The sequence below is a fragment of the Amblyraja radiata genome, chromosome 10 (assembly GCF_010909765.2).
Source record: "Amblyraja radiata isolate CabotCenter1 chromosome 10, sAmbRad1.1.pri, whole genome shotgun sequence".
Classification (NCBI taxonomy): domain Eukaryota; kingdom Metazoa; phylum Chordata; class Chondrichthyes; order Rajiformes; family Rajidae; genus Amblyraja; species Amblyraja radiata.
In genome coordinates this window covers 17,592,803-17,619,288 of record NC_045965.1, presented here as the reverse complement: position 1 = coordinate 17,619,288, position 26,486 = coordinate 17,592,803, and the positions used below count along the sequence as shown (strand labels likewise).

Genomic DNA, 26,486 nt, shown 5'->3' with positions numbered 1-26,486 from the left:
GGAGAGAAGGAATAGGTGACGTTTCGGGTTGAGACCCTTCTTCTGACTGAGAGTCGGGGGAGAGGGAGTCTAGAGATGTGGAAGGGTAAGGTGTGAAAAACAGATCAAAGCAGACGATGATAAGGAAATGTAGAATGATTCATTGTTAGCAGAGGGGAAGGAGACAGGGTGGCACACAATCAGTAAAATTAATCTGAAGGAGAATGAAACTAGTCAGAGAACTAGGGTGGGGAGGGACAGGGAGAGAGCATACCATTCATTTGTAAACTTCCCAAGCAGAATTTGAAGTGCAGAAGGAGCAGTCTCTGCAGTGAGCAGAGAGGGGTGGGAGTGGAAAGATGTTGTATGATGACTTGAAGATGGTGGAAATGTCGGCAAATTGTGTGTTAGATGCGGAAGCTGGTGGGGTGTAAGGTAAGGACCAAATGAACTCTATCCTTGTTCTGTCTGGGCGGAGAAGGAATGAGAGCAGGACTACGGGACACAGAGGATGAGGGACCCATCCATGACGACATGGGGAAACCACATTTACAAAAGAAAGAGGAGATGACCTGGAATGGAAAGCTTCATCTTGTGAGTAGATGTGGCAGAGATGGAGAAATTGAGAGAAGGGGATAGTGTCTTTGCAAGTGGCAGGGAAGGAAGAGGTATAGTCCAGATAACTGTGGAAGTCTGTGAGTTTATACTATCCATCAATTGAGAGACTATCCCTTGTGATGGAGAAAGAGAGATCAAGGAAGGGGACGGAGGTGTCAGAGATAGTCTAAGTGAATTTAAGGACAGGGGGCGTTTGTGGTAAATCTAATGAAATCAACGAGTTCTGTATCTAAGGGCAGAGTGGTTGTGATGAAATTATGATGCACACAAGGTGCTTTTTCTGGTACATCTGTAGAAATTGGTAAGAATCATTGGACTCATGCAGCGTTTCTTTAGTTCCAGAGCAATCACCTTGTATTGTATCGTTGTATCATGGAAAATTAGAATGCTTCTATTTCTTTATCTGAAGTATAAACAACCATATAACAATAAGCATTCATAGATGGAGCACAACGTTTGAACAAAGGAAGATAGGCATTAGCGATGGTAATTCTAGTCTATATGAGTTATCGCTTATTTAAATGGGTATTTGAAAGATACCAGACCTCTAAAGGCAACGGCTTAAACAAACTGCAGATTCTGGTTGTCGGTGACTGTTATAAATTCCAAGCTGTGTTCAAAATTCCTTTACGTTAGCATCATCGGTTTCTCCCTGTATGTTCTTTACAATCCAGACTTTGGTATTGCCAGCATTTTCTAATCCCTAATTGCACGGGGCTGTAACTATGCAATCTCTTGCCCAAACCTAGATATTTAGAATCAATTATCACAAAAATGAAGCAAAAAGATTTTAATGAGACAAGGACAAATGTAAATCAATTTGTTTTTATTAAGGAAACAAGTAACATTTGATTAAGGACAGAAAATGCTGGAACCATTCAGCAGGCCAGGCAGCATATGTGCAAAGGGAAACAGATTTGACCTTTGGGTTCAAAGACCTCTCATCCAGTTTCATCCTCATGAAGGGTCTTCACAGAAAACCATTGTTCTCTTTCCACATGTGCTACCTGATATATGTGGTGTTTCCAGCAGAGAGAGGGAGAGAGAGAGATAGACATGAAACTCCAGATGCTGAAATCTTGAGCAAAAAACAAAGTGATGGAGAAACTCAGCAGGCAATATAGAATCTGTGGACCGAAATAGACAGACAATGTTTCAGGTCAAGACCTGAAGAAGGGTCCTGATCCAAAACATCATCTGTCCATTTCCTCCATGGACACCTCATGACCAGCTGAGTGTTTCCAGCAGTTTCTCTTTTAAATTCAGATTTCCAGCATCTATAGTTAAATGTCTTTCAATTACATTTGACTAAATCACATTGAACACTTACTGCAAGTTGTAGAGGCACCAAACGTCGTGAATAAATGGGTTACTTTAGGTTCGAAATAGATACACGTTGGTCCTCTAACACAAAGTTGTTGTTGCTGCTGTGAGGCTGTTGCCTCGTGGGCTCAAGCTGAGCTCCTGCTGAGGTGGAAGGACACTCACCCAAAGAGAGAAGAGAGCTGGTCAGCTCGAAGTCAGAGAGAGGGAGGGTTGTCCCAGGGTTCGTTATATATACCTGGACACATCTCTATATCCCGTGACGACTCCTCGCTGCCATTTCCCAGTCACGTGACCCTACCCCCAACTGCTGAGGGTTTGTGTAGCTAGTGGTCCAACTACCGGGTGCTGCCACAGGATCCCCCCCCAGAACCGGGTGCTGCCACAGGATCCCCCCCCCCCAGAACCGGAGGCAGGAAAACAAGCAGGCCGCGACAAAGTTGTTTTTTTTTTAAAGCAAAACATACTACAGTTAATATTGCATGTTAATACTGCTCTTCTGACAATCATTTATCGATCTTGGTTAACTTGTGCATGAGAGGATACTTCCATCTTTTTCGATAGCCCCTATGGATTCATTGAATTGTTAAATTTTAGAAAATTAAGTGCAATTCAACTAATTGAACAGAAGCTGTGAGAAGAATGCTTAATCCCCCCCCCTCCCCCCAACAAATCAGCAGACAAATGGGATTAGCATTGCTAGGCATCTTGGTTGCCATGGAGTTAGGCTTCTTGATTGCCATGGCGACTTGGGACAGTGGGCCTGTTTCCATGCCGCCAGACTCTATGAATCTATAAATTCAGCCCCATCTTGTCCGGGATGTTAGCACAGTGGACTTCCTCTATGTAAGAATTTTGAACCTGCTTCCCATGGTACGGTGTGGCAGTGCCAACTGTTCCTTTCGCAACCACCAAGCCAGAATGTCTGCTGCTGGAAACGCCATTCTGCCCACCAGCTGTCTGCTATCTCTTGCCGATCTTCGCCGATCTTAGGCGTGCACTTGTCTTACTGGTGCCTAATCCGACAGTGGGGAGGGGAATATTGCTCCTGTTTGCCTCATTCGTCTGATTCCACTCCATGTCTAAATTAGGACTTCTCTTTTCCCTTTAAGTAAAGCACGCTTGCTGCGTAAAATGGTTATTTATGGAAGGATTGTGGAATTGTTTATCTTCCATGGTGGCAAAACTTTATGTAAACTTGACTTCAACGTTATAAATTAATCCTTTCCAGTATTAAACATTTAAAGTTTTTTTTCATAGAAAATACAGGAGCTGGTATCCTTAAAAGTGAATCACTGAACTTACAGGGTTGACTGTGGTTCTGATAAAAACAACATAGGAATGCAAACAATCATGCAAATTCTCTCTCTGGCGGTTATAGTTTCACTCTGCATCACCAGGTGCCATGTGTTGGACCTGTTCACTTGATGCTGGCACCCTTTAGATTGCTGTCTAATGCACATTAAGTTGTATCCTGTGTTCGTGCAGTAACCGTATTTGTGTAAAGGTTTGTAACAATCTTGTGAAATCCATTTTGAGGCTGAAATAGGATGAATTTAGTGAAAATAAAAGGATTTATAATTCTCTGGAAGTTATTCACATAAAAAGGAAAATGGAAATGTTCTGCCCTACTTATTAAATGGACTGGAAGTTACACGGAAATATGAAAGAGGGCATGACATGAGAGTGGGTGGAGAGGAGTCAGCTAGTTCAGTCTTGCTTAGCAATATCAATAAATTCACTCCTGGAATTCTATGCATGTGAAACAGATGAGATCTGGATTAGTAGGTTCTTTATATTCTTATCACGAGAAGCAATCTAGTTCAAACAGGAAGTTTGGTCAATGTAAATCTGATATTAACAGCAGTAACGCCAATGATACTCCTCTGGTATCTTTGGTAACATGCTTCATTCAAACCATAATCTGCTCTGCTCTGCATACTGAAGGAGAAATGCTTGGTGGTTTTCTATTTGTTTGTTCCACCCTCCTCTACTACACCGGCTGCCTCTCATGACATATGGATTCATTTTTAACCCAGGAATATGCCACATTGGCTGCTTACAGTTATTGTACACAAGTCAGCCTTAAGACTCATTCCCTCATTGTTTAACTGCAAATACAGGTCATGCTAGCTATTACTTGATGTGTTTTAATTGAAAAACCATGTTATCAATTAGTTTAACAAGACAGGCGCCGACCTGTAGAACTGCCTAGCCTGCAGCTGTCTGTTTTTCATTTCTTTTTTCTTATTTTTAGTTAGTTTAGTGTTTTGTTTTTAAGGAGTTCTAGCTTTTTTATGTGTGGGGGAGGGGGGGGGAAGGGGGAAACTAATTTTCAGGGTCCCTACTTGGTCGGAGATGCAGCTTTTCTCCGGGCTGCACTTTCGACCCGTCCTCGCGGCCTACCAGCGGGCCTGGAGCGGCATTTCCTGAGGGGGCCGCCCGGAGCCTCGGCATCGGCATCGCAGCGGCGGCATCGGCGGCGGCTGCGGAGCTGCGGGTCCGAGGAGCGAGGGGACCGCCCGGAGCCTCGGCATCGGCGGCGGCGGCACCGGCATCGGCGGCGGCGGAGCTGCGGGTCTGAGGACGGCGGTGCAGCGCTGGAGCGCCATTGCGGGGCGGGCGGTGCCTTGCCCGGGTCGCCGCGCTGAAACTCCGGTGAGCTGGGACCGGCGTTAAAAACATCGCGGAGCTGCGGGCGGCGGCGCTGAAACTTTACATCGGGAGCCTGGGATCTCGCGACGAGATCGCCAGTTGAGCTCCATTTGGCGCGGCCCTGTCGGCTCAGGAAGCCACGGTCTCGAGTAGGGAGGCGGCCGTTCCAGGGTTCCCATGCCGCTGAGAGGACTCTCCCGACGCCGGAACATCATCACCCGGCGAGGACGGCCTGGAACATCGGGCCTCCGTAGAGGCAACTGTGGAGGCCTCAATAGGCCCGACTATGGGTGAACTGGGGTCGGGGACTGGACTTTGTGCCTTCCCCCATAATGGGAACCATTGTGGGGGGATGTTTTTATGTTAAAGCTATTTATTATTGTTATGTTTGTATTCTTTCTTATGTGCTGCATTGGCAAAAGGAATTTCACTACATCTAGGTGTATGTGACAATAAATCAACCTTTGAACATTTGAACCTTTGAACCTTTGAACATATTAGAGTTATGGAGTGATACAACATGGAAACAGGCTCTTTGGCCAACATGTCCCAGTACACTAGTCCCACCTGCCTGTGCTTGCCCCATAACCCTCCAAACCTGTCCTATCCATGTACCTGTCTATAAGTGTTTTGTAAACGTTGGGATAGATATGCCTCAACTACCTCCTCTGGCAGCTGATCCCACACAGCCACCACCTATGTGTGAAAAAGTTAAGACTCAGATTCCTATTAAATCTCTTCCCCTTCACCTTAAACCTATGTCCTCTGGTCCTCGATTCACCATGTTATTTTGTTTCAGTGTTGAGAACCTCTGCATCAGATACTAGTGATAACAAATGCAGTGACATCCCCATTCTGCCAAAGGCCTGAACTCAAAGCTTCGTATGCATTGCAATGGTGCAAGGGTAATTTTTCCATTTCCTACAATGACCCATCCTACACACCCCATAAGTGAGACCTTTTAATTTAGGCTCAACTTAGTGTAGGCTGTATGCTGCAGGCCTAGAGCCAGACTAATCTTGTACATGATAAACTTTACAATAAAGCAGTATTGGGACCATTTCTGACAACTCTCAGAATTTGACTTGGACACTTCCAATAATTGTTGAAAATTAACAATGGTTCATAGTCAAGGGTCATCAGAGCAGACTTCAGTTCATTGCACTACCCAGAGTCTCATGTGCCTACCTGAAACCATTGCTCCATGTATGGACCCCTTGGACAGCTAAATGGCAAGTTCCTTGTTCTTTCGTTTCTGTATTGTCTAGCCAGGCAAATTATCCACTGCTAAATTTAAATAGTGTTTGGTTCAGTCTCCAGAATTGCAGGTGAGCAGTGTCATGTAACAGAACAGAAGTGCCACCATTCTTCCAATTTTAAGTTGTTTTCTTAACACTATGCCTCATTCACTGGAAAAAATACCAGGATTTTTTTTTTTTTGCCAAAACACTAGAAATTTACATGGAATGAAAAGAGGTTAGGTCTTCACAGAAAATAATTTAAAACAAAGTGTGGGGCATTGCAGAGCAGAAGAGAAGTTGTTATTTCCTTCACCTGAGGTATCTAAAACCAGGGGTCTTTGTTTCTGAATGGGGGGTAGCAGTCATGATAGAAGCAAAGACATTTCTTCAACCAATAACTGGTAGATCTTTGGAATATTTGGACAGGCAGCTGATAGTCTGAAGAAGGGTCTCGATGCAAAATATCACCCATTTCTTCTCTCCAGACATGCTGCCTGTCCCGCTGAGTTACTCCAGCATTTTGTGTCTATCTTTAGTTTAAGCCAGCTTTTGCAGTTCCTTCATACACACGAACTGAACTAAAGGTATTCTAAATATAGTAATTGTACCTGCCTCAAGCACCGCCTCCGAGCTATTTCCATGTACTAACCACCCTCAGGTTCTCATCAACTTCCCCCAGATCTCACCAATTGCCTGTAGTTTAGGGGCAGTGGCAAATTAACATAACAACCTGCACATCTTTGGGATGCAAGAGAGAATCAGAGGGCATACAGAGGAGAAAATGTGGTCATATGGAAATCGTCAAACTCCATGTAGACAGCAACTGAGGTCAGGATTGAATTCAGGGTCTCTGATGCTGTGTAGCAGCAGCTCTACTATTTGGGTCATCTTTGCATTGCATGTCAAATGAGGTCACATGACATAAGCATATTCTTAACTTAGACGCTTATCTGATCAAATCAAGCCCTTGAGCTGTGGAGGTATCAAAATGAGATGAAGTGCGCACTGTGAAGCTGTGGGTTCAGTCCTTGATACCGCTGTATAATTTGGTTTCTCTGTGACAGCATCATGTTGTGGTAATTGCACCTTCTAATCAACGAGGGCAGAAATACTCTTGCTCACCTCCATGCAAGAGCTTTCCAGTAACATATTTGCGTCTCGATTTGAAATCCAGCCATTGCTGTTGTCCCACCGCTGGAGCAGAAAGTATACCACGGTCAGAGGTGAAAGAGAGCAGGATGGGGCACCCAGTAGTCTGGAACAAGGTGCACCACAGTTGCAGTTTCATTCTAGCATTCAGATGATGAACACAAACCACAGACGTTTTATTCTTCTACATTTCACCGTTCGAATAGGTCGCATCTTTATAAAAAAAATAGTTTTAATTTTGTACTCTTCAGTAAGCATAGAACTGATGAATAGAGTAAAACCAGTATGGATTTTATCCCAGATTTTTCATTCCCCCAACTTGAAATATTTCCCTGTGACATGTAATAATTCACTGTTATTCCAGAGTTTCTTCACTACTTAAACCCCACTGACTCTTGAGCGCTGGTCTTCAGCTAAGATACCCACCAGCTACTGAGCAGCTACTCAGATTTTGACAACTGAAACACATGAAAGCTTCTAAATTTGTATAGCCGAGTTTGCACATTTCTAGAACTGTTCGTACTGTGCAGAAATAAAAACTCTTTTGACCAACTAACAGTACATCGGACCCCCATCTGACTTGTCATCGCATTAAAATACAATCCTTTACTGCCTCCCATTTCCATTTGTAGCCATCTTCGCCAAGACAGGAGTACTGTAGAACTTTGGTTAGGTTCTTGGACTATTGATTTGGAGATAGGCTGTCAAATTCCACCATAGTAGAGCAGGGGAATTTAAATTCATCATTTCAATATTCCAGCATTGAAAAAAGTTAGTATCAATTGTCAGATTACATTTCCATATCAAGATGTGAAGGAGCAACTTGGCCCCTCGAGTCTGCACCCTCTCTCAGGCCATTCCCACAATCCCATTTTCCAACATTTCCCTATGAGCTATTTTATTATTACGCAGCTCTTCCAAATTCTCCCCATCGCCCACCTTACATTGGAGATGATTTAGAGTAGCCATTTCATATAACACCCTGCATGTTTTGGGAAGTGGGAGGAAACCAGAGCACCCAGAGGAAATCTTTGAGTAAACCTGACGCAGATAACACCAGAATTCAGGATCAAACCTAGATCACTGCAGCCGTGAGGCAGTGAAGCCACCTGCAGCAACAATGCTTTGTCACAAAAGTGTCAGATTGTCACGCTCATCCATTGTTTGCAGAGGTCTTTCAGGGAAAAGAAATGTGCCATCCTTACCCGCTCCTGAAATGGCCAAATTAGCTCCTGAGATCAGGGCAGAGTAAATGATAGCCTTGCAAGCTACACCTACATCTTACAAATGAATAAGCCAAATGCAGTTCTGCAAGTATGAAAAAGGGTCTCGACCCGAAATGTCACCTATTCCTTTTCTCCAGAGATGCTGTCTGACCCGCTGAGTGAGTTATTCCTGCTTTTTGTGTCTATCTTCGGTTTAAACCAGCATCTGCAGTTACTTCCTACACAGTTCACAGCTATGCAGGTTGTGGCTGTTTCATGTGGTTTGCAGCTGACGTTGTTTTTATGTAAGGCATCGTGTCATTAAAAAATGGCAGGAGATGATTATTTATCAAAAACACTCTCAGCAAGGACAGTGTGAAGACGATGCAAAAAGGTTTAATGTCAGGCTTTAAAGTGAGTCAAAAGGGTAACAAGAATAAAATAAGATTCAAACCAAAGTTAAAGGCATAAAGAGGATACCAGAGGTTTTCTCACACAACCTTGCTTCAGATTCATGTCTGAATGTCTGTCACTCTGACACTCGCAGTTTACAGGAATGGCTCCTGTTTGGGGGATGTGGAATTTATGAAATCTATCCTGATACTGTCCAAATGTATGTGTTAACTATGCACCAGGCAGGGAAAAGGGCTCCCTTTAGATCAGTGGCTTGTTTCAAAGTAGATGTATTACAATTTGTATTAATTTCTGCTGAACACAAAACTCTTTGAGATAAATCCAAGATAAAATCAGTTGCTGTAGTGTGATTGCTAGTCAACAAACAGATTCTGATTGGCTGATTTAATTTTTCTTTCCTGGTAATGTCGCACCAAGCCCTCACTATCTCCAAACCACCAGTATATCACCACCAGTTATTGCAGCACCAAACAGAACTGCCCTGTGCTGGCTTTACCCAATGGTCAAGCCACCCGAGCATGTGTCACAAAACATGCAGCTTGGATATCTCCATTAGCATCGGAGCAACCTCCAAATATTGGACAGTAAAGCAGTCACAGATTATCTTCTCTTTCGGACAACCCAGGTCTTTTGGAAACTTGCAGGGAAAATCTGCTCCCCAAATGCAGCCCTAAGGTCATGTTGGGAACTCTGGGATAAATGTCCGGCAAATATATGGTACTTGGACCCTTTTGGATATCCCAGGATAATCCTGCAAGAAATATCCAGCTGTCTGACCCTGTCGGAAAAATTAGATGAAACCAACACTAAATACTCAGCACTCTGGCCTTGTCAAAGACTTGGAAGAGTTGTCAACTTCCCAATCCAGGCAACATTTCAGCAACGCAGGAGTCCAGCTAGAAAAATCATCTGGCTGAACGTACGGACAAAAGCTGAGTTGCCAGTGGTTGGAAGTGGTACTTGTTTAGCCTTTCACCTACATCCTCTGATTCTAAGCATGAATTCCCTCCTTTATCCTTGAGTGTTCCTGTCCTCTACGTAGTTGCCCTCTCATTTTTAATGTATGTCTAAAATGCCTTGGGATTCTCTTTAATCCTAGTTGCCAAGGTCATTAAATGACACTCTCTGGTCCTGCAATTCCCGGTTTGAGTTCTTTCCTGCATTCCTTCTATTCCTCAAAGGCTCTTTCTGATGTTATCTGCCTAAACCTTGCATATACTTCCTTTTTTGGCCATTCAAGTTTCCTTCATTTTGTCACCCTTGTCCCTTATTGGAACATGCTGGTCCCGAACTCCAATCAGTTGGTCTTTAAACACCTGCCACATAGTAGATGTGTAAAAAAGAATTGCAAATGCTGGCTTAAACCTAAGATAGACACAAAAAGCTGGAGTAACTCATCGGGACAGGCATCATCTCTGGAGAGAAGGAATGGGTGACGTTTTGGGTCGAGACCCTTCTTCAGACTGGTTAGGGACAAGAGAAATTAGAGATATAGATGGTGATGTGGAGAGATAAAGATCAATGAATGAAAGATATGCATAAAAGTAATGATGATAAAGGAAACAAGCTGTTTGTAGGGTGAAAATGAGAAGCTAGTGCGACTTGGGAGGGATAGAGAGTGAGGAGGAATGCTGGGGTTACCTGAAGTGAGAGAAATTAATATTCATGTCACTGGGCTGTGAGCTGCCCAAGCGAAAAATGAGATGCTGTTCCTCCAATTTACATTTAGCCTCACTCTGACAATGAAGAAGATTTAGGACAGAAAGGTCTGTGTGGGAATGGGAAGGAGAATTAAATTGTCTAGCAACCGGGAGATCAGGTTGGTTCACCCGGGTGTTCCGTGAAACGATCGCCCAGTCTGCCTTTGGTCTCGCCGATGTATAAGAGTCCACATCTTGAACAACGGATACAGTAGATGAGGTTGGAGGAGGTGCAAGTGAACCTCCGCCTAACCTGAAAGGACTGTCGGGGTCCCTGGATGGAGTCGAGGGAGGAGGTATAGCGACAGGTGTTGCATCTTCTGGGGAAGGTACCTGGGGAGGGGGTGGTTTGGGTGGGAAGGGATGAGTTAACCAGGGAGTTGTGGAGGTAACGGTCTCTGCGGAAGTGGAAAGGGGTGGAGATGGGAAAATGTGGTTAGTGGTGGGATCCCGTTGGAGGTGGCGGAAATTCCAGAGGATTCTGTGTTTATGTGACGGCTGATGGAGTGGAAGGTAAGGAGTAGGGGGACTCTGTCTCTGTTGCGACTAGGGGGAGGGGGAGCAAGGGCAGAGCTGCGGGATATTGAGGAGACATAGGTGAGGGCCTCATCTATGATGGAAGAGGGGAACCATTATTAGAAGCACATATTAGATGGTGGCTTTACCCGATAATAGCTGCTACCAAATTAGTCTCACTAACCCCCGCCTAATGAAGTTGTAATTTGCCCTCTCCCAATTTAGTACTTTTCCCCCCTAGGTCCAGAGGTATTCATAACAATCTTCAAACTTAAGGAGTTGAGATCCTTAATTGACTAGTATTGCAAGAGTCGGTTTGATACTGGTTCAGATTTAGAAAAGTTAACTTTTGTACAGATATTGCAACGCTCTTTGTAAAGAATGATTATTTTTAGAGTTCTGAGTCGATTTGTGAAGTTAAAACTGCTGAAATGATTTTAGGAATGATTTAATGAAGAAGTACAGTCAGTATCAGTTCATTCTCTGTGGATGGGCTATGAAGGGTTGAATAGAGGCCTACAGACTTTGGCCACGACTAACAGTTCAAAATGCATTGCACTGCCAAATTACTAACTTCTCACGACCTGCATCAAGTCTTTGTTTCTTATTTGTTCACCCTTTGCCAACATTGACATTCTGAAATCCTGGTGTTACTGCTCTGAAAGAAAATGGAGATCAGAAACATAACATAAAATAATTCAGTGACAGATTTTAGAAACTAATATAATGCTGGAGTGATCTATTCCTTTTTTATATTTCAGCTCAAATTAAGCCCAAGCATTTAGTTGGAAATGACAGCTCCGACAGTGACGATGAATCACAATCCAAAGGTAAGCATTGAAATGCAGAGTATTTTAAAGAAAAAGGCAGGCTCAACCTCAGACATTTCACCCCCTGATTTTTAGATGGGTTTCCTTACCATATACAGGCAAGATCCTTGCTTATAGTGGTGGACTGGCCATTTGTGAAGTTTGTGAAGAGTCTGTGTGTGGCAGGGTTTTGGGGTGATCCTAATCAACAATTTTCATCCATGTAATCTTTAAAATACGCCCAGGCATTTCGCAGGAGCAATAACAAACACAATGTGAAGCCAGACAGTACACTGAAGGGGTTGTCCCACTTGGGCGACCTAATTGGCGAGTTTAGAATAATTTAGAAGAGTTCGAAAAAATGTCATGTTGAAGACCTCCTTCGACTATGTAGAAGACCTCCTTCGATCTCCTTCGACTATATTGAAGACTAGTGTTGACTAGCTACGACTAGCTAGACTAACTTCAGGAAAATTGGACACCGAATAGTGGAGAGTGAAGACGACCTCCATCGATCTCCTTCGACCTCCCTTCGACTATGATGAATATCTATGACTACCCTCGACTACCTTTGACTACCCTTGATTACCTACGACTAACATGCCGATCTACTACGACCTACTATGACTAAACCTACGAGTAAAAAAAGTATCGATTTTTTCCATAGCGACCTTTTTTCACTTGCGGTCATTTTTCAACATGTTGAAAAATACGCCGCGACCTAGCTGAGGCCTTGAGTACACGGGGACTACTTTCGAGCATGAAGGAGAGTTACAAAGACCTCCTACGACCTCGTGTCGACCATGCTGCGAGTATGAGTCGAGGGCAAACTCGCCAGAACTCGCCGATTAGGTCGCCCAAGTGGGACAGCCCCTTTAGGGAGTCATCTCCAAGAAGTGTTAAGGAGCATCTGAAGGAGAGTTAGAGAGGTTGAGAGAGAGTGTTCCAGGGCTTAGAATGTGAGCAACTAAAGGCACAACAACCATGGAATGATTTATTTTAGAGATAAGCACAAGACTGAAATTGGATTGCTGGAGAGACAGGATAGGGATAATGTGAGATCATGACAACATTTCAATATTGAGGGCTCACTAAATCAGTAGGTCATTAAGCTACACAAATCACGCTGTTTCTGAAATGTTGGAGGCACAGAATTGTACTTTACTGTGATATTGAGTATTCATTTGCACTTTACAAACGCTATATTGTTCACTCTAGTTTCAAATCAGTAACTGTGAAAACTCACAAAAGTGTAAGCTGATCTCTGCTCACCAGCAGTGAAATTTTGTTAGTCAAATTGCTCTGGAGACGAGAGTTTCACTTTCAATTTGTTTTCCCACTAACTCACTAACTTTGGCTCAGGCAAATTTGTACCTAAATGGCTTGGACAGAGCCCAGCAATACAAGCTGAAACTTTGTAGAGGCTGTAACAGTTACGGCAAATCAATCTCCAGGGAATGATTGCGTAATAGATACACGGTACTGCTTTCCTGGGAATGTACAAAACAATGAATTGATGCTGAAGCATAGATTGTAGTGAACATAGTGAAGTGCAGAGGGCAGTGAACAGTGATTTTTTTTTTTAAACTGCTGGAGTAACTCAGCAGGACAAGCAGAATGTGTGGAAGGAAACAAACAGATGGTGTTTCTGTTCGGGGTCATCTTTCAAACTGATGGAGTAGAGGGGTGATGAACGGTAAAAAAAAAGAGGTGAGGGGAAGGAGTGGGGCAAGTGCTGGCATGTGATAGTGGATGCTGGTGGAAGGATTGACACACAAGTCAGTTGAGGCAGAGAAGAGCGGAATAATAAGCAACGCTGGAGATGTTAAGGGTTGGGCATGATGAGGTGGTGGAAGAGGGGAAAGGAACCGGCTAATTGGAGTGGAAGGAAAGCTATGTGTTTGGAGGGTGGTTGGACAAATGAGAAGGGTGGGAGGAGGGGACACTTACCTGAAATTGGAGAATTGTTTAAGAGAAATGTGTTTGCCTCTTTGCAGAGAACAGGTATGGGTGTGAAGCGGCTGAGGCAGAGGAGGAGAGCCAGCGGATTAACCAAGACACCTGGGTGCAGAGGATGGTGAAAACCATGTTTAGTGACTCTTCACTTTTCAACACACGAGAAGGCCGTGCTGGCAAGGTGCATAACTTCATGCTGGGCCTTAACCTGAACACATCATTCCCTATCTCCCCTCTTTGTGATCTGGTGCCATCAGACCTGCTGGAGGAGGAGGATGATGAAGTGGATGCTGCAGTCACAGGTTAGTGGTCTGCCTTGGATTTGTTTAAGTAACTAGTTTGTGTGCATGGATAAAATCTTGCCACTAAATAACATGTCGGCTTTTGTTTAGAACCATCACCTTATCCACAAACTTGGTAACAAAATGTTTAACACTCTGGGTGCGGACTGGTGTCAGGGGACCAGCATGTATGTGCCCAACCTAACAGACATAATATCAGACCTACCGACTCCTACAGTTATCTGAACTATACCTCCTCCCACCCTGCCTATGCAAAGACACTATCCCCTACTCTAAATTCCTGCATTTCCACTGCATCTACTCCCAAGATGAGGTATTCCAATCCAGGACATCCTCTTTCTTTAGTAAATGTGGCTCCCTCCCGCTGATCCCTCACCCACATCTCCTCTGTTATCCATACAAGCTCGCACTGCCCCCCTGTCCCCAGACGGAACAAGGATAGAGTTCCCCTGATCCTTGCCTTTTACTCCACCAGCTTCTGCATCCAACACATCATCCTCTGGTATTTCTGTCACCTCCAACGTGATCCCACCAACAGCCACATCTTCCCATCTCCACCCTTTTTACGCTTTCAGTAGAGACCGCTCCCTCCGCAACTCCTTGATTCACACATCTAATACCCGTCCCCAAACTACCCCCTCCCAGATACTTTCCCCTGCAACCACAGGAGATATAACACCAGTCCCTGTACCTTCTCCCTCGCCTCCATCCAGGGACCCCAGCAGTCCTTCCAGGTGAGACAGATGTTCACGTGCACCTCCTCTAACCACATCTACTGCATCCGGTGTCCCCGATGTGGGCTCCTGTACATCAGCAAGAACTAGCATAGTCTCAGTGACCGATTCACTGAACACTTGAGCTCGGCCCACCAAGGTTTACTGGATCTCATGAATGCTAATCATTTTAACTTCCATTCCCATTCCCATACTGACCTTTTTGTCCTGGGCCTCTTCCATTGCCAGAGTGAGGCCACGTGAGAGGAACAACATCACAAATTCCACTTGTGTAGCTTCACAAACCCACAGTCTGAAGAAGGGTCCCAACCTGAAACGTCACCTATCCATGTTCTTCAGAGATGCTGCCTGACCTGCAGAGTTACTCCAGCACTTTGTGTCTTTAGACATAACATCAATATTATAAAAGCCAATACATTCCAATGAACAGTTTTTTTTCCTTTGGTTAAAAGAATAAGAAGTGGCAATATCAACAGTGGAAATCATCCTAAAAGAGTGACAGTATGGAGAGATCTATGATGTTTGTGTAATGATTGTTGAAGGCCTGAAGACAAATTGAGAAAATCACAAAAATGCATTTGAGATTCTGTGCTTTACAAATAAGATTTAAGATATAAAAAGTGAGGAAGTTCTGAACCTTCATGAAACATGGTTCAGCCACACTGGAGCACTTTGTTCAATCCTGGGCACCTTAACATAGCAAAGATGCGGGGTGAGAAAGGAGGTTACCAAAAAGTTGCCAGTGATGAGAAACTTGAGTCATGTTGGCACACAGGAGAAGGTAGAGTTGTTTCCTTGGAACAGGCGAGGTGCAAGGACATCTGATATGTTATTTAAAATCACGGGTGTACATTGAGTAAACAAAAGAGGAAATGTTCCCATTATCAAAGGAGTTTGTTTGTTCGCTCGTGTGTGAGACGATGTAGCTCGCTGTTGGCTTCTGTCGTCGTCCAACATGTTGTCAGAATTGTCGGCCAACGGGTCACAGAGTGCATCGCATCGTCGCTTCCAGGGATTGCCACGTGGAGACTTCTGCCATGATCCCCGTCAAGGGAGTGAAGAACCAGTTGATGTGGAATGAAGGTGATCAACAAAAGAGCCCAAAATGACGAGGATTTTAATGCTGTGCGTAGTTAGTGTCTGCAATGCACTGCCGGGGGAATAGTGGAGACAGATTCCATCGCAGCGTTGTAAGTATCTGAAGGAAAATAAATTGTAGGGAGGTTGGAGAGGGTGCAGGAAAATGGGACCAGCTGGATTGGGCTTGCACAGAGCAGTACAGAATTATCTCATTCAATGCTGTAATCATTCTGTGACTCATTCTCACCGCACTTCATTCGATTCACAGATATTGCCATGTGCCTGTAAAGGACAGCTACAGGAATGCCTGACTTTTAGTGGGGTATATGGAGCATTCTTTATTCCAGTCCTATACAGGCCCTTCCATTCGCTTCTTTTCCCAGCACATCACGACTGGAGCAGCGCCATTTCCAAACTTTAAAATTTCAAACCCGAAAATGTATTCTTCCAAATTCCACCTTCAACTGGTTGATTTCCAAAACTCTCCCTGAATTATGACTGCCAATCAGTATGCGATTTAAGCTCACTAACGCTAAGAGTTTCCATATATACAATCGAGGTATAGATGTTTTTTTGGCGTGCATACGCTTCCATTCTTTGGGTTCACATACTGCTGTTGTTTGGCAGCTCATATTTTGTGCTCACACAGTATTGGTAGATTGATTCTTCCTGTGACTTTGCAATGTTAATTAGAGACATAGTCATACAGCACGGAAACAAGCTCTTCAGCCCAACTTGCCCATGATGACCAAGATGCCCCATCTACACTAGTCCACCTGCCCGCATTTGGCCTATATCCCTCTTACCATTTCCTATTCATGTACCTGTCCAAATATATTTTAAATGTTGTTATAGTACCTGTCTCAGCTACCTCCCATCAGCTCGTACCATATATCCACCATCCTCTGTGTGGAAAAAGGTTCCTATTACATGTTTCTCCTCTCACCTTAAACCTATCTCCTCTGGTTCTTGATTCCCCTACTCTGGGTAAACGATTCTGTGCATTACCCAGCTTTTCCCCTCGTGATCTTATACACCCCTATAAGATCACTTATTTTCCTTCTCCGCTCCAAGGAATTAAATCCGAGCCTGCTCATGCTCTCCCTATAGCTCAGGCCCTCAAGGCTAGCAACATCATTATACATTTTCTCCGCACTCTTTCCACACATCCTTCCTATAGCTGGGTGTTCTGAGAAACTGAGCACAATACTCCAAATGCAGTTTCACCAACTTGTACAACTGTAGCAGAACATAACATGATTGATAAACTAACAGAGAGGAAGGCTGCATCAGAAGATGGTTCTGTGTGTAATCTGAATTCATGTTTCCCTGACAGATCCAGATGAGTTTGAAATGATTTATGAGCCACTTGATGTGAAAAGTAAGAAAATCCATGTGGTAGATAGTGGGCTCACCTTTAACCTGCCCTATCCAATAATACTGAGACCTCAACGGGCCATTGACCTCATCATCTCCTTTGATTTTTCTGCCAGACCAAGTGATTCCAGCCCACCTTTTAAGGTAAAAGATTGCCTTTTGTGTTAATTGTGTTTTAAGAGGGGGAGTCGAGCTGGATATTTGGGGTCTGGAGAGTCTGAATGATTGGTATGAGCAGGGAGGAGTGTCTGATTGAGAGCTGCCAAGACGCACATTTTTTTTACCTTAAGAGCCACTTGAATAGAATTCCCACGAAGTGCCAGATTAAAATATTTTTGCACTGGCTAAACACTTAATCTTAGAAAAGTGTAGTCAGGTTTTGTACTGATTTATATCACATACGTTTTAAGAAAGCAATAGTCCTTCAAACACTTTTAGCTGGTCACCTAATGATGATTAACTACACTGCACCAATCACATAAATGGGTACAAGAGCAGGTCAGAGGCTAGGTATCCTATGACATGTGACTCAACCTCCTGACGTCCCAAAGTATTTCCACCATTGGCAAGGTGTCCTGATGGAATACTGTCCACTTGCCTGGATGAGCTTGAACCATTACAGTAAAGCAGCCTGCTTGATTGTTACCCCATCCACCATCCTACTCATTCATTCCCAATTCCATTGGCACATAGAGGTTTCCAACTGCAAAATACTCTGCAGTTACTCACCTGGGCCAATCTGACATTCCCAAGTTCTACCACCAAGAAGGATGAGGAACTTTCTTGGGTAGAAGGAAAGGGTGACGTTTTGGGTTGAGATCCTTCTTCAGATCCGAAATGTCACCCACTCCTTCTATCCAGAGATGCTGCCTGAGTAACTCCAGCATTTTGTGTCTATCCAGATCTGCTGTTCTATCCCACACATGAGGAACATTCTTTATGGGAACACTACCACCAACACGTTATCTCAAGTTGCCAGTAGCAATATAGTGCTGTACCATTGTCAGTAGCAATATAATGCTGGCTCTTTCATTGTCACTGAATCTAAATTTTGGGACTCCCTAGAAAATGGTGCTGAAATGAGTACCTTCATCAGAAGAACTGCAACAGTTCAAGAAGGAAGCTTATCAACACCTTCTCAAAGGGAATTGGGGATGGGCAATGAATGGTGGCCCAGATGTTGAAAAATACATTTTTAGAAAATACCAGCAATCGGCAAGTTCCTGAAGGAATAAACAGTGGGTTCCAAATAATTGCCATCTGTTATGGCAAAAATGCTGATGATTGCTGAACTCAATAGAATTGAACAAGTCTGTTTCAGGCATAGGCAGTGAAATTAGAGTTTTTTTAATGTTTATTATTGAATTTGTGCCATGAGAAACCTTGTCATTGTTCTGTTTAATTTGACAGGAACTATTACTTGCAGAGAAATGGGCAAAAATGAACAAGTTGCCTTTTCCTAAAATTGACACCAAAGTGTTTGACCGTGAAGGATTGAAAGAATGCTATGTCTTCAAGCCCAAAAGCCCAATGACAGAGAGAGACTGTCCAACCATCATCCATTTTGTTCTAGCAAATATCAATTTTAGACATTATAAAGCTCCAGGTAAGGGGGTTCATCATACTTGACTTGGTGATTACCTCAACTGACGATGCAGTTCCTTCCCTTGTACGGAGTTTGTATGTTCTTCCTGCAACTGTGTGGGTTTTCTTCGGGTGCGCTGGTTTCCTCCCACACTCCCAACAACATGCAGGTTTGTAGGTTAATTGGCTTTGGTAAGTTGTAAAATTGTCCCTGGTGTGTGTAAGTTAGTGTACGGCATGATCGCTGGTCTGCGAAGGGCCTTTTACCGTGCTGTATCTGTAAAGTCTAAAGTCTATTCCCCATTGATATCCTATCTAAGTGGCGGTCCTTCATTTTCAAGTTCAACCACAAGTCAGGTGACGTCCTTCTTTGACCACAAAGATGCATTTCACGAGGAGACACTGAACAGCTAACTCGTCCACTTTTATAGGATTACTGAATTGTTGCAGCCTCCATGAGCCCACACTGCATGAGGCAGGCATCAGCTACGCACCATCAAGATTGAACTAGGAGCACATTTGAACGTGGAACCACAAAATAAACTTATGCCAAATTTTTATTTAAGTGATTTGATTGGGAACTTGCAGTTCTTTAATTATTGTAATCTCTCCTTCAGAGAACCTACACCCTCACTATTTGCTTTTCCTTCTACCCGATACTTCAGACTAAGGCTGTTTCTGAAGTTGATGTGTCTGGACAAACATGTATGTTGTCATGTTTATAATGTAACACTGTTTCCAAAAAACATCTACTTAACATTGTGGACATGATATTTTTCTTATCATCACCGGACTCATGAGCAATAATGTTATTAGTGCTGATACTTACAGTAATACCAGTACCTACCATGTATATAAAGTCGAATCTAAATTTCTATGGGAATAGGATTCCACAATGAAGCATACACACTATAAAAAATTCAAGATTTCTGCAGGAGATTCTAGGTTAGTTCCTGACAATCTCAAATACTGCTCTCTCCGAATGAGTACAGTAAGATGAAGCTTTTCAAATTTACATTTTTTGAATGATGATTGGTAATAGATGTCAGGTTAGTTTTAGAAGAATGAGAAGAATGTCACTTCTGTTACAGATTCTAGCCAATTAATATCAAAGCTGAAGTTGAAAGTCCAAATTTGCAGGCAGTTTAATATGAGGCAGACAATGGTTCGAGGATTGTTCAGCTCTAGGAGTTCTGAAGAATGGAGGGAGGTTCTCCTTATCCTGAATTCCAAGCAGCTTAAAGCTTGGCAGCAGCACAGATCCACCTACGCAAAACTATCGAGTTGTAGTCTGTTTGATTTGATTGCCCATGAATTTTGAAATCTAGAATAAACACGTGAGGTTAAGCAGTAGTATAAATGATCAGTTTGTTGAGATCCTGAGACCAGGGAAATTCCTGCTTCCATCATCTCTCTGTACCTAATAGGATGGCAACAAATGCAAGAGTGCAGAAACCAGCTCCAATACACAGAAACTAGCAAAAGCAAAGATCCCATATACTCATTAAGGCCCAATAATTTGTTGAAAATCGTGTGTGTGTGTGTGTGTGTGTGTGTGTGTGTGTGTGTGTGTGTGTGTGTGTGTGTGTGTGTGTGTGTGTGTGTGTGTGGGGGTGTGTGTGTGTGGGGGGTGTGTGTGTGTGGGTGTGTGTGTGTGTGGGTGGGTGGGTGGGTGGGTGGGTGGGTGTTTCTGGTAAAGAAAGGATTGCGCTTGTGGGTTTTCTCCCACACTCGAAAGATGTACAGGTGTGTAGGTTAATTGGCTTTGGTGAAATGTTAAATTGTCCCTAGTGTGTAGGATAGGGCTAGTGTATGGGCTGATCGCTGGTCGGCGCAGACTCAGTGGGCCAAAGGGCCTGTTTACGCGCTGTATCTCTCAAGGTTAAAGTCTATACCTTGGCTGTGATAGCTTCTTCAAGCAGGGGGATGAATGTCATCTATCTTCACAATATTAACTAAAAAAAACACAGAAAATCTTTCATACTCATTGGATCAGGCAGTATTTGTGGAGAGAGGAAATAGAACCATTTTCATGTCAATGACCAACCACCACTTTGTTTACTTGAGAGAGTTAACAGATGTTGACCAGTAATTTCTCACAAAAGAATAGGGTGCATTTGAAAAGGATTAAGTAAATTGTGGGAAGGAAGTGATAATACTGACCTGTGTATTGAAACAAATGCTGTCTTTCCTGAAGGTGTTAAACGAGAGAATGAGGAGGATTTGGAGAATATGGACTTTGACATCTTTGATAATGCTGACACGCCATATTCTACTTTCAACTTCCAATATTCCAATAAGGACTTCACACTGCTCCATGACCTAATGGAATTCAACACACTGAACAATATTGAGGTATGCTTGAAATTATGCATTTGGTTAAAATGCCAATATGTCTAGCCATAATGGCAATTTAAGCTCAGCTGCTCGGCGGTAAAGATGACATCCATGTAATTTGAATTTCTGAAGCACTTTTTTATACTTAATATTTTATGATGCTTGTTATAACCATTAGAAAATTATACTGGATTTTCTGAGGAAACATTAATAAATCTCAATTAATTTGATCCTCTCATTATAATTTCTTAAGACATCATAATTAAAATTACGTATTGGAAGGAACTGCAGATAGCTGCTTTAAACCAAAGATAAACACAAAAAGCTGGAGTAACTCAGCGGGACAGGCAGCATCTCTGGAGAAAAGGAATAGTTGATGTTTCGGGTCAAGACCCTTCTTCAGTCAGACTGAATCTCAACCCGAAATGTCACCCATTCCTTTTCTCCAGAGATACTCCCTAACCCGCTGAATTACTCCAGCTATTTATGTCTATAATTAAAATTATGGTGACCTTCAACAGGCACACAGCTGGAATAATTAATGCTAATCCTATCAAATATCTAAGCTAAGCGAAAATATTTAGCAATATATACATGTATTAGGTCAATTACATTTTTGGGTAACTTTACAAGTAGCTACTCAAAATAATAAGATCCAAAATCAAAAAACGGCAGATGTTGGAAATCTGAAATAACATTGGATATGCTTAAAAAAAACATTCAGCAGGTCAAGCAATATCTATGGAGAGAGAAATATTAGGATGATGCCCTTTCATTAGTACTGATCAGTTCATTCAACAGAGCCTACATCAATATCCTTGCAGCAATATTGAACAGGTATAATGGCAACAGTTTATAAGAACAATATTAACAAACAGGATTCTTTAATAATATAGCATTAGATACTAGATTCATTATCAATGACAGAAATAGAGCCTGTCTGGTGTTGTCACTGCCTGATGCTGCTGTGCTAGAACTGGTATGTGGTAGAACACTTACATGCACTCTTCATATACTGTATATTTACTGATAAATAAACTGGTGATGTCTACATTTGGACTGTGGAGCAACATTCCCCCTCAGTATAGATCCTGACTCATACACTTTACAAAACCACAATTTCTCCAAATAGTCCAGATTTTTTTTAAAGTGCAAGTGTGTAATGATGTAATTACCATCCCTGAGTAATTGGAGAGCTGGAAAATATCAATTGTATCAACTGTACACAAAATGCTTTAAATGTTCTTTTGTATATATTGGCCAAAGAGATTTGTTTCTTTTCTAGCCTTAAACTTAATAAGGCTGCTGAGCTGGATGACTTCCGGCAGAGGAGTGCTTCAGGTGTAAGACAGTAAACCTAGTAGGCATTGAATAAAGTCCATGAATGCTCAGCGTTTTCTTGAGTTGGATGATACGACAGGTTTTGGCTTGAGCATCAGCTTACTTTGCCCATGATGACGAACATAATTTCTCCATGGTAGACAAAAATGCTGGAGAAACTCAGCGGGTGAGGCAGCATCTATGGAGCGAAGGAAATAGGCAACGTTTCGGGCCGAAAAGTTGCCTATTTCCTTTGCTCCATAGATGCTGCCTCACCCGCTGAGTTTCTCCAGCATTTTTGTCTACCTTCGATTTTCCAGCATCTGCAGTTCCTTCTTAAATAATTTCTCCATGTCCTCATTAGATTCCTGAGATCCTCTTTACTTTTCTTCTTGGCTCCACTAATTTATCTGAATGTTACTACATCTTAAATCCTGTACTGGACAATCTCAGCCTCTCTCTGTTCCACAATTTAGTCACCCAAATTGCATCTTTTCATCTCTTTGGCAGTGCCCATCTCTCTGGGATGTACACTCAGACTCTTAGTTATGTCACATTGAATCAAAGCCTGACTTTCAAATGGCTTTCTGTTTGTTCCACCCAATTCCACCTCTGAACAAATGCAACACATCCAAATTGCAGTTCCTTGTGTTCATGTTTGTTTAAACCTCTTATCCACATCTTCTCATTGCTCCATTGCCTCCTGCACCTTCTTACCCCTTTCTAACCCCCTGCATCAATTTTGGGATCTTTCTCCTCAAATTCAAGTGCCTTAACATTCCCATAAGATTCAAATCTTGTGGCTGTGCGTCTAAAAGATCTCTTCTCTCCCATGATACTATAGAAACGGGTCAACTTTTTGTTACCCATTGTCTTTCAGGGAAATTCTCCGCTAAAATGTCTTGGCTTTATCTTGTTATTCCCTCCTTTCAAAAAAGCCATGTACATGCATTTATCAACTAATCATTTTTTCGTTTTGAGTCATAGCTTCATTCCACATAATATATTGCTTCCTGGATGGTGTCCACATTCAGTATTGCTCTATGATGAACGTTGGAATATCTTTCTATCCCTTAGTTCCTAAATAAATGTTATGTTATTCTTACACAAATATTGAAAACTTGAAAATAACATTGAGAATATTGAACACATTGGAACATATCTATTTTGCTACTCAAAGAACTAGACTTCTAGCTTTACCAACCTGATGGATCTGTTGAAATTCAATAGCCAAACAGTCTTGCCCAGTCAAGTTATAACAGACCAAACTCATTTTCTTTCCTTTCTAAACAGGTGATTAAGGATGCTATCATTGAGAGTGTCAAGTACAGGCGAGAAAACCCATCTCGGTGCTCAGTGTCACTCAGCGATGTGGAGTACAGAAGACTAAAAAAGACATTTAGTTTTGATGGGCTCCAGTCGAGGCGGAAGCGACAAGCTGCAGAGGAATTGCCGAAATAAAAGCAGCGGTTATCTACAGCATTGAGACAGGAGAGGACATACACCTTCAATCAAATCTCATCTACTGGACACTGAACATGATGTGGCTTGAACTGCACTTAGAACCATTTATAATCCTTAGGCTGCCTAGGCAAAATATAAACTAAACAAAATGCAAAGGCATTGTTTTAAAGGAAAGCAATGTTGTTGATGCGTAGGTCACAGAACGATGAGCCACATCGAAGATTAAAAATTCGTACTATAATAGTTAGAAGTTACTTCTTTTCATCTATTCCTTTGAATCCAGGTTATCCACCAAAACTGATCAGAATCGATCAAAGAAGAAAATGTGGTGAATTACAACAAGGTTTTGACTTTTTTATTGGTCTTGTCCTGTCTTTGGCATGCTTGGTAGCTTCTAACAATAATGCATCTGAGACCAGGATCCCACTGAAGCAAAAGCTTGTGGGTTAATTCCTGCCCATTACTGTATGCTACGCAGCATTAAATTTAAAGCTTGTCCTTCTAATGGGTTCCCATTCCAAAGGTCTTGGATGTGGAAATACTTCTTCACTCTGTTTTTAACTTATCCAGTGCAATAAACTTCACACTTGGTCTTTGATGATTTAAAGAACAGCATTCTCCATAACTTTGTGCCTTGCAAGCTGATTGTTAACTTTAAGATAAGAATAGCTGAATACTGGGTCATGATATATGAATCCAGTTATCATTAAAAAGTGTTGGCTAGGTAGATCCAAGCTTTGAACTAAACCCATTATTCCAATGAGGTGATATTGAAGCACTAAATTGTTTTATATGTTCTTGATTCCTTCACATACAAATAGTCGAGTGGCAATGGTCGCCTTTAAAAACCAAGCAGAATCTAGCTGGATCAACGGAGTCAATATATTTAAGTTTCTTTCTTCCTTCATAATGCTGGAAATGTTCCATGGTTTGGTCATGATGTACCATTTGCATGGTTAATCCAAGATATCCGATCACTAACCAACCTTGGCAAAGAGTCATATCCCAAATGTCCTTTTAGAATTTGTGTGTTATTTCCTTATTGGAGAGTTGCTCTATTGATACAATTCTTCAGTCAAACATTAAAAATTGTACTTCATATTTCATATCCAGCAAAATGTTGAATACATCCGACCTTCCAATTACTTGTAGCTTCAACAAAATGTGAGTCTACTTATTTAAACGATTTCCCTGCTTTTATTATTATTATTTCTAAGGCACCCCTATCACTTCCTCGGGTTGCCAGCCATAAGGCATCATCATTCCCAAGGGTTCAGCAGTATTGGCATTTCTTCCCTTCCATGACTTGCTTTGGCCAAAGATTCCACACAGGACAGCCCAGTGAGAATTAGTAGAATTCAGCATGTCTCAACAGCAGTACATGGTCCTTGAGTTCATAATTGTGACCACCAAGACTTTAACAGGAAAGAGGTTTTTTTTAAACCAAATTTCTATCAACTTAACCGAGTGGCAATGGTTGTTCTAAGCACAGAGCTACAACATTTTGCTGTGCTGTTTTGAATTTCAACACTGTAACTACATTAGCACTTTGTATTTAAAAACAGAGCTAACAGCAACTCTGGACACATATAGACAATGTTCTGGTGATTTGGGGTATGCCAACTTGCCCTTTTGCTACATTTCATCAGTTGGCTAGTCAGTAATTAACTGCAACAGCTTGTCCAAAATTGGATGTGTTGTGGAAGAACTTATATCTATGGGGGATGGGGAAAGGTCAGCAAGAACAAGCCAGCAGTTCATCTGGTACCCACTACATATGTTTCCAAGGCAATAACTTGGCTATGGGACCTGAATGCTGAAAAGAACTGGAAACATGAACATGGAGACGTTTTTTTTCTTTTGAGTGCAGACGTGCAGTGATTCATGATCTTAGTAAAGCAGTTGGAACATAGTATTCAGTTCTGGACAGCACACTTGGAAACGTCTTAAGGACCTGAGGGTCAAAAAGATTTACTAGAATGATGCAAGGGATCAGAGACATCCCGTTCCACTGAGAGAGATGAGGTGTTTTGACTGATCATCTTGGGGCAAACAAGAAAAGATTTGAAGGAGGTGTTCAATGTTGTAACCTGTATTGATAAAGGGAATGGGCAGAAATATTTTTGATGGCAGAGGACGGAGGTCTAATGTGATTGGGAAATGAACCAGATATTTTTTGTGTACTATTGATAACACCCAAGAACTGTACAACTGTAAAACAGTCCCATATTAAGTCTCTAGAGCTGAATATATTCAGGCAAAAATAGCAATTCCTCTCGCTGTCAATGTCCACTATTTACCTGATTGGGTGGAGACAAATTGGCTTGGTTTCCTAATCTTGATTATCAACCAGCAAATCATGTTAGAGAATGCATGAAAATGTGAATCATTTATTTTACTCGTGCAGTAAAAACAGTATGACAATTTTCACCGATAAAGGTCAAAAGGGCTGTAATTAGGCAGAAAATCCATCATAGCATTATTGATCAGTGCAGCATCAATCATCAACCAGCATCTTCAGAAGAAATGGTGAGAAGGAAAGACAGATAAATATATTGATATAAAATATATTGCTAAACCTATTTAATTTTACTTCGGAGTCACGTGAGTGACTACGTGAAGAACCCCACCAGGACGCATGCGTGTCATATCGCTTTCACACTTGCGAAACGACAGGCGGGGTGGAACGTTCCCCCGCAGCGGTAAGTTTGAAACCGCGACCT

The 26,486-nt window shown here is 42.3% G+C and overlaps 1 protein-coding gene across 3 annotated transcripts in view; it reads left to right on the top strand.

Annotated features, from left to right (window-relative positions):
- The window catches only part of pla2g4a (phospholipase A2 group IVA), a 93,232-nt gene extending 67,044 nt beyond the window's left edge, over positions 1-26,188 (top strand). For 2 of the 3 annotated variants that reach the window (XM_033028204.1, XM_033028205.1), the window contains exons 13-18: positions 11,562-11,630; positions 13,604-13,867; positions 17,018-17,202; positions 18,469-18,664; positions 20,840-20,997; positions 23,593-26,188. In XM_033028204.1, coding sequence (XP_032884095.1) covers positions 11,562-11,630; positions 13,604-13,867; positions 17,018-17,202; positions 18,469-18,664; positions 20,840-20,997; positions 23,593-23,760 — 1,040 coding nt within the window. In that variant the 3' untranslated portion in view covers positions 23,761-26,188. The remainder of the gene's footprint in view (positions 1-11,561; positions 11,631-13,603; positions 13,868-17,017; positions 17,203-18,468; positions 18,665-20,839; positions 20,998-23,592) is intronic. The other variant, XM_033028207.1, reaches the window with a different exon arrangement.
- The last annotated feature ends 298 nt before the right edge of the window (positions 26,189-26,486 follow it).